General features: G+C 44.8%; 1 protein-coding gene across 1 annotated transcript; it reads right to left on the reverse strand.

Moving 5' to 3' along the window:
• Positions 1-6,287: 6,287 nt before the first annotated feature.
• LOC116833512 (olfactory receptor 52P1-like) lies at positions 6,288-7,295 on the reverse strand. The gene has a single exon (XM_032795084.2). It carries the CDS (start codon positions 7,224-7,226, stop codon positions 6,288-6,290), a length of 939 nt encoding a protein of 312 aa, XP_032650975.1. The 5' UTR covers positions 7,227-7,295.
• Positions 7,296-9,179: the final 1,884 nt, after the last annotated feature.

Raw genomic sequence — 9,179 nt, forward strand, 5'->3', positions numbered from 1 at the left:
CTCAGCACCACCCCACAAAAACTGTTAACTCAGGACTTTCGTTGTTCTGACACAGCCAAGGTTTTCTTGTCTTGTGGACAGAATGTTGTCATTTTGTGAACAGAAAGCTGCATTGAGAGAAAAGTAGAAACCTAAAATGCCAGTTTATCCCTTTTACATTTGTCCGTGTTGAATGAATGAACTAGTTTTCTTCATTGGCCTACCTAACCTGTAGGTAAACCAAAAGGACTGATGTCCCAAACTAATTCACACAAACGGAATGACCACCATTACAGATTGGATTAGAAATAACTAAGTAATATGCATATTGTTTTTCAGACAAATATTTGGGTCTTTGGGGTCATTTTTATGCTGCCATTGCTATTTTTGGTTGGAATCGCTGCCAGTCCGTCAATCGAGTAGCAGCATCAGGATGGGTTTTTCGAGGATCTGACTTAATGTTAATCTCATTAGGTGGGCTAATTGTGGACAAAATCCTGAGGCTTGTAGTCAATCTGGTAAAGGTATGTAAGAAAAGCTCATTTGCTTGTTTTAATAGAGAAATGTAGGTGAATAAAGACTTTGTTTCAGATAGATTGGGGCTACTTATTCAGGTTTTTTTAAGTGACTTTGACTGAATTTAATGCAGTGATCTGGCAGCTGATATCTACCTGAAACAGGGAACTAGGGTGAGATTGAATTATATTTTGAAGACGCATCTTAGGGAATTGGTTAGATGCGTCTTGCTTGCTATGATTTTCTGTAGTGCTGCTCTGTTAGCTTGCTGTTCTCTTTGTCGACCTAAATACGCTTCCATACCTATAAATTTTATGTCTGGTTTATAACTCTGGGGGCTCCAGTACCAACGCAGAATGTGCTTGGGTGGTGCAAGCACGGGAGAGCCGCATCCGTTGTGGAGTGCGCAGTAAGACGCTTTACCTTGGCAGCACGCTTGAGGGTGCAAAACTCGTGCAGCTTTAGCCTCTAATTCGGCCGCGGACGCTGGAAAGAACAGGGTGGATCCCTTCCCTGGCCATGAATCTGGATACCAAGGTGTGTTGGAGCCAGTACCACGTAGGATCGGTGCTACCGCTAGAAGCGCCATGATTTTTTAAATAATACCCGCGAGCCACCCATGTTTAATAAAATAATAAACCCAGTGATAGCTTTTCAAACATACCACCACGTATGACAACGGGTGCGTGAGACTGTGCATATTCCTACATAGTAAGGGAAGAGGCGGATTTCATAGAATTTTGGGGTTGTTCTCCAAAGGGGAGTGGACATCTGGGTGCTGTGACAAATCCCTTAAACAGAATCTTTCAGAAGCTGATCTCAATGTCTGTAACTGAAGCCAGGGATGGCCCTGCCTATAAGATCTGCTGGAAGAAGCTTTAGTGCCTGGCTCAGCAAGACAGGGCTAAAGGGGGTCCCAGGCTGGTAGAAGACTCTGACTCAGTGGTGTCCCAGAACACCAGGTGACATCCCAGGGTGTCCGACCCATCACAGCAAGGTCTCTCAAACCACTGGAAAATTCTCTGCAAGGAAAGCAGAAAACTGCATCTGCTTGCTCACTGTACTCTGAGAATGAAAATCTCTTGTCATATTCCAATGTAAATGAGCAAGATTGAGACACAACTTTGCTTATTCTAATGTCCCTAATTCACTTTTTCTCCCTCTTTGGACTTTACGTCAGATAATCATCTCTGGCATTTACATGCCTCTGCTCTTTGTTTGATGGCTCCTACACTAGCTGTGGGACTTCTGCTGCTGCTGTGCCTGCCAGTGCTGGAGAAACCCAGCTAAGGGGGTTAGAGCACAGGAGGCGAGGAGGCCAGGGAAGTTGGTAGGGGCCACCAGAATGGATGGAACTTTGCTTTGATCTGCCAGATTGTGCAGCTCCTCCGTGGCCCCGGAGCACTGCTTTACTGCGTTAGATCTCAATGTGTGTTACATCAGGTGGAGTTATATCGGGGTAGAGGTGTATAATCCCATAATAAAATAGTACAGGAAAAAACGTTATCTGCTATACCAGGTTGTGGAAAACCATCTTGTGCAGTGATGTTACATTCACTTTACACAGAAGGTGCATTCCCCAAAGCTACACATTTCAGCTTTTATCATTTATATGAAGTTTTGTCCCAGATGCCAAAAATTAGTGGGGAACTTTGCCCAGAAGGCCAGTTTGCTAGCTTGCTATCAGTTTTTTTATTGTTTTTTTTTTAAATTGGTTTCATTGCTTATATTATTTTCTTGGGTTTTGCTTATGCTGAATTCCAGTATATGCTGTTCATAATAATAATTATTGGTAATATTTGGCTATATTACAAGGGACCTCCAGGTCTGTGTCGTGTATGATTTGCTAGCACAAGTTAGTATGAGTGTTTGGAAAATTTGGCATAGATAAACGGCCTCTCAGTTCCCCCTTTGGAGGGTAAGGAACTAAATAGCAATCCAGACAAAGAACTGTCTTTGTTCACTGCAGGGGTTCTCAAACTGGGGGTCACGACCCCGCAGGAGGTGGTGAGGTTATTACATGGGGGGATCACAAACTGTCAGCCTCCACTCTTAAGCCCACTTTGCCTCTAGCATTTCTAATTGTGTCAAATATTTGTGGTAGTTTGTAAGGGGGGGTCGCAATCAGAGGCTTGCTTGTGCAAGGGGTCACCAGTACTATAGTTTGAAATCCGCTGGTTTGCTAAATATATCTAACTTGCTAAGTAAATTTTAACTTGTTCTTTCACTATTTTAATTTCTGAACCTACCCTATGTTCATTGCCATTCACTATGGGAATCTTTTCCCTTTGACTTTTCTCATCAGCTCTTACTTGTACTTTACCATCATCCATCCTTCCTGTCTTCCTAGGATATAGGGAATCTCCTTTAACAGAAGTATGGTTCTCTCTCCTTGAAACTGACCAGGAACAATTAACATCTCTTTGTCAGGGTTTTACATACAATAGCCCCAAAATTTCACTCTGTGAAACACTTTCTGAAAAATCCTGACAAGACAGAGCACTGGCCTGGGCTCCAGCAAAAAGCGAAGCTGAGGTGCAGGAATAGGAGTAATCGGAAGAGAGTTGTAGAATATTGCCTCAGAATCCCATCCAGTAGTCTCTGTTCTCCTGAGATGGGATGTGGATCAATCCAAGTGTTATGAAATACACCAGCTCTGTCTTCCACATGCAGGATCCACCTCAGAACTTAAAGGTCTCTGCTAGAATCCTGAGAGCTTTGGTACTTTCCCCAGTCCTCTCTGATGCTTTAACGAACGGGTGTGTCTCTTAACTTGTGAGGAGTAAAATTGGACAAGAAGGTTTGGGCACCACTCCACGGCAGCTCTGTCAAAACTACACAAGAGAATTGCCATACTGGTCATCCAGTGATATCCCTGGTGCCTCCTTCATGCACGCAGCTCTAGAACCCATGTATTCTACAGATGAATCCTTTCTTGTAGCAGGGTTTTTAGGTTTAACCATGGAAATGATGCTTCCCTCCCCAATTCCAGCCTGCAGCAGCCCCTGTTGGAATAGTTTCCTCTGCCGCTCAGCATGTGTGCAGCTGCTGCGTGGGGAATTGTGGGTTTGGCTGGGGTTTATTAGTTTAGGTTTCAGTGCTGGGGGACAACATGCCCGGGTGCATAGGTTGGCAGCTGGGGAGGGATTTGATTTCTTGTTGAAGGTTTGTGCTCCGAATGGGTTCTGAGCGCTCACCCTGGACATGATTTCCAAGGGCTTGAAACAAAACTTGAATTGACATTTGATGTTCCCATGGTTGGACCCAATTTCTCTGCTAGTTTACAATATTGTGCAACAGTTTACCAGATGTTTGGCTGTGTGTGTATGTTTTGCTGTGTGCTGTACTGACTCTGGCCACATAGCCCATACAGGCCAGCGCCGACTGATCTTCTCCAATAAATCCAGCGACTCAGTTCTTCAGAGCAGGGATTTGGGTCAGGTTTATTGAGCAAATGAAAGTGGTGTCCTAATGCTGCCTCAATTGGTTGCAGATACACTAATAGTGTATGCCTGTTGCAATGGACTAGCTCAGTTAGTGGCGGACCTTTCCACTATCACCTACACCGAGAAAGACACGTCCTCTGCGAATACATTTTATACACCAACTCAACAAGTCACATGTTGCTCCTGGGTGTATCAGGATGGAACCCTTTGCAGTGTTAGGGTGTCAACAAATTTGACGTATGCAGGACGGCACATTCCACGCGTTGGACATCTCCATCATTATGCTGTTTATCCTGATCTTATCTTTTGCAGGGATCAGATCGTGTTGCTATTCTCACCGAGGAGTTGTTTTGGTGTAGAGGTGTTCGTAGTGCCGCCTTTACTCGGAACGTGTCTTGTGCTCCTATATTCTTACTCACACACCTAACATCGCACTTACCAAGTAAGTGCTGTTGTGTCTAGAAAGCATAATCATAGCAACCGTTTGTCTGACAGATATATCTGTTAGAGCAAAGCTTAGCCTCTTGCTCACACTAATTTGGCTTTATATGGCTGCAAAGTTATGCATTTTTTAGCCAGGCTCTGCTACAAGGCACCACAACGCCGCTATCATTTAAAAAAAGAAAACTGTAAAGTTGTTAGAAATTCTCTTGAAAGGATACTTCTGGCATCATGCTAAGTAGAAACAGGTGCAGCAATTATACCTTGACTGACGCAGCACACTCTCACACATACCAAATACACTTTCCACTCTTTGTATCATTTCTGCCTTTTGCCTCAGTCGTTTGCAGACACCCTGTGAGGATGCTGTGGCCCTGTACATCTTATCAGGGTGTGGCCACGGGCTAAGCCTAGCAAAGATCATTGAAGGAGTAACCATGTGAGCTATTTCACTGCTAAAGATGGCTGGGGGGTAGGAGGAGTTTGTATAATGACGATATCCACCAGATACTGCGAGTGGCACCCACAGGTACAGAAAGCCAGCAGAGGTTACAGATTTTAGGTGGCAGGGCCTTTCTTCCCAGCACCTGGCCTCACACTTGCGTTCAAGTCCGGTCCCACCTGCCCCTGGAGTCAGACCTTTGCAGACACCCTCCTTTCGGGCGACATCCTCCCTTTGCTTGGCCCTTATTCTCCATGGCCCTACCTTGCTCTCCCAGCTCCTCATTGCTCCTCAGCTGCTGTGTTACTTGTGGCACAGCCGGCATCCTCGTATTCCTGGCTCTGGTCCCGCAGCTCCCCTCTGTAGCTCAGCCCTGGCTCCCTTTGGAGCTGCTGCTGGTCTCTGCCGACCCAGGGCCCGCTTCTCGTGTGCTGCTCCAGCTGCAGCTGCCCACTCTGCCTCAGCCTCTGCAGTGCTGCAGGACTCTGGCTGGGGCTTGACAGATTTCCACTGCATTAGTAGCACAAAGTCATTTAATGACTCGCTTGAAGGTAAGCCCCATCGCTTTCTTCAAAGAACGGTTTTTTTTTACTAACAAATTGTCTCAGAGGAAAGCTTTTGTTACAAACCTACTACGGATTTGATTTAAAAAAAAAAAAAAAGCTACAAGCCCCAGCAGGATTTTGTTCACATTAGCAACACACTTGTGAGATGACAATCAAATTGAAAATACTGGTACTTGTATCCCGACTGAGGGTTGGCAGGCATTTCAATCAAAATAATGGCATTAAAAAAAGCCCCAAAGTAGCCCAAAACATTTGTAATAAAAAAACAACTATAGCATTATTATAACATTTATTTCTAATTGCATTCAGTGATGGTAGTGAGTGTCCACATTTAGTGTTGAATTTTTTTGCTTCAGTCGGTCTTTATTTGGTTTATCCTCCACTTTTCTTTAAGAATTGGACGTAAAAACAAAAAAAAATCAGGTAAATTTCACTCATCATAACACATGATATGATGTACATGATATGATGTACAAATGATAGGTTCTTAATGTTGTCGTCACCTATGTCAAACTGCAGCTTCTGTTCATCAAACTGATCAAGAACCCTGTTCACGCAAGAACTCATGGAAATCCACCTTGCATCAGAAAGCTGCAGTAGCAGCTAAGAGTTGGTAATGTAAGAGTTACAGAAAAGCCATGTGACAGAGGGATAAGAGGTGGGGGCTGGTGGGTCATGTTGAAAGAAGTCAGGTGATGGTCAGAGAGAGAGAACTCAACAATGGATAGAGCAGTGCTGGGTGATGAAGTGATGAGAGATTAGGTGTGAGGAACTTCTCAGACTGTGAACCCCACACGATGCTGAGTTCAGTCAAACTGGGGACAGAGCACCTTTGATTATCAAGGAGATAGCCTTTCCTCCTCTCATTACAGAGGCTAAATTCAATGTCCCCGGTGATCACATTCGGCAGGTGTATTTTCCCACTTTGTCATGAAGCTCTTTGGTTTTGACCCCATAAATAATAGGGTTGAGCATGGGGGGGATGAGGAAATAGAGGTCAGCCAAGAGGATGTGAACATGGAGAGCAATGCCCTGACCGAACCGATGTATGAGAGGGGAGAAGAAGCCGGAAGCATAAGACGTAATCATCACACAGATGTGGGCTGTGCACGTATTGAGGGCTTTCTGGCAGGTTTTCTTGGAGGATATTCTGAGGAGGGCCCTGATGATTAGACCATAGGACAGGGCAATGAACATCAGGTCTAACCCAACAATTACAAACGCTATCACTAAGCCATACATCCTGTTGACTGTAATATCTCCACACGATATCTTCGCCACAGCTATAGGTTCGCAGTGCGTGTGGGGGATAACGCGGTTGGAACAGAATGGCAATGTGTTCAGGAGAAGGGGCATAGGCAGAATGAAGAGAACAGCTTTGATCAAAGCTAGAAACCCTAGCTTAGCTATTCGTCCTTTGGTGAGGATGGTGGCGTATCTCAGAGGGTTACATATAGCAACGTAGCGATCAAAGGCCATTGTCACAGGGATGGTTGAGTGCATAACAGCAACTGTGTGAAGGAAGAACATCTGGGTAAGGCAGCCACCCACCGTAATGCCTTTCAAATTGATCCAAAATATACACAGTGCCTTTGGCACGACAGACATAGGTGTGATGATATCTGTGAGAGCCAGCATGCACAGCAGCAGGTACATTGGCTTGTGCAGGGTCTGCTCTTTCCCTACAACAAACAGAAGGGTAACATTTTCCAACAGGCCGACAATGTAGAACACAGCAAAAGGGATGGAAATCCAGATATGGGCAGCTTCCAGGCCAGAGATGCCCATTAGGATGAATGTTGAAGGGTCAGAGGGGGTGAGGTTGAAAGCTGCCATGAAGTTCTCAACGTGTTGATTGAGCTCAGAAATGTTCAATGTGCCTGTGAAGAGAGTGAAGCACAGCAAGGGGGGTTACACACTTTATGGCAAATAATGAATTGAACTATAAAATATTTACTATATTCACAGTCTAGAACGGGGTTGAGAAGTAGATGGGAACATGTATAGAGATTATTTCAGTTATAGTCAAGTCCAGAGGAGTCCTCAGAGGGAGCTAACCAAGCCAGGTCAATGGGCAACATGATGGCAGATAAATGCTGATGTTAATAACTGCAGTGCTTATGCCAATGTATTTGCCTAACACCTTACAAGATTCTCATGTAACTGTATGAGCACATGGCAGGGATCTGGGCATCATGGTACATAACTCAGTGAAACCCTGCTCACAGTGCAAGCATGGACAGAAACTGAGAAAAACACCGAGCTCCAGGAGGAGGGGGATGGGAAATAGTACAGCAAATACAGTGTCACGAGATCAGTCAGTCAATGTTTCACCCTCCTGTGGTCTTCTCTGTGTAGTACTGGGCACCCTTCTTACCCAGGATATTGCAGAACTGGAGAGGTTCAGGGAAGGGCAGGAAGAATGATCAAGGGCCTTGGGAAATTGATATGGCGAGAGATTGAAAAGACTGGGGTTGTTATCTTTACAAAGGAGACGAATAAGAAGGGGCACTGGAAAATCTGTAAAATACTGACTGTTAGATGACAGATTGAGACTGTGTTCTCTGTATCTCATAACACAAGATCAAACGGTCAATCAGTCAGAGTGAAACATGGCAAAATCAAAACAGATAAATAAAGAATGCTTGCTTCACTCAGTGCCTCAAGAGACGGAGGAACTCCTTACCACAAGTGGTCGTTAAGGTCACGAGATATGCAAGAATCAGGAAGGATTTGGACATTTACATGGATAGTGAGTATCCAGTTACATTACTTTCAGCTGAATAAATATTCTGGAAAGCCTCTACACCCATGTGTTTCAGGGCACTTAGGTGTTAGGGTGATGCTTCATGATGCTCAAGTCACAGTCCCCATCCACTGCTACTGGGTTTTTACACCTTCTGCAGCAGCTGGGGCTGTCACCGTCGGAGAGAAGAAAATGGACTAGATCGACCATAAGTCTGACCCCCAAGGCCATTCCTATGTTGGAAAGGAGTCAAGTGTCTGCTATGGAAACAGACATTATCATGCTGGGATATGACTTTGTGCTCAACAGAGCTCAATGCCTCTTTGGTCTGTGCATTAGGAAGGATGTGAATTCTATATTTGGCTGGTTTCAGGACTCCGTACCACTGTGATATAGAGACAGCATATCTCACTGCCACACCCTCTTCCCCCACTCCCTCAGGCGCACACACACACACACAGACAGACTGTGCCTTCCTGGACCTCCCTCGCTGAGATTCCAGCACTGCCTTCTTTCCTCTAAGACAGAAATACGCTTCTATTTTTACCCTTTTTGGTGCTTCTTGTCCTCTCCAGAACCAGAGATGCAGGGGCACGGAGAGAGCAGATCCCTCTTGATCCCTGAAAATATTGTTTATCCTAATTGGTTTGAACCTCTAAGCCTGTGAGTTTGAGATTTTAGCAGCTCTCTTCTCCTGTCAGTTCTTCTTTTTGTCCAAATGAACTCACTCATCCTTAGAAGCCATGGGACGACTCCAGTTGAAGTCACTGAAAGCTTATGATTGGTGTAAACAGGTCATTTATTTATGTTCCTAGATGTGGATTGAGGGTGATCTCAATGGAGCCAAGATTTCTCTCCTTTAACCTATTTAACTTTTGGCTCTGAGCTGCGATAATCACAACTTCAGATCCTGCTACAGAGAGCACCACTGAGATAGGGGGCTGAATGAGTCTGAAGAAGAGATGCACTGATGGCAGAAAGTGACAGCAGGATCTGACCATTGTGTGAACTCCTGTGTATGTGATGTGTGTTGTGAACTCTCT

Source organism: Chelonoidis abingdonii, unplaced genomic scaffold, assembly GCF_003597395.2.
Source record: "Chelonoidis abingdonii isolate Lonesome George unplaced genomic scaffold, CheloAbing_2.0 scaffold0721, whole genome shotgun sequence".
In the NCBI taxonomy this organism is placed as follows: Eukaryota; Metazoa; Chordata; order Testudines; family Testudinidae; genus Chelonoidis; species Chelonoidis abingdonii.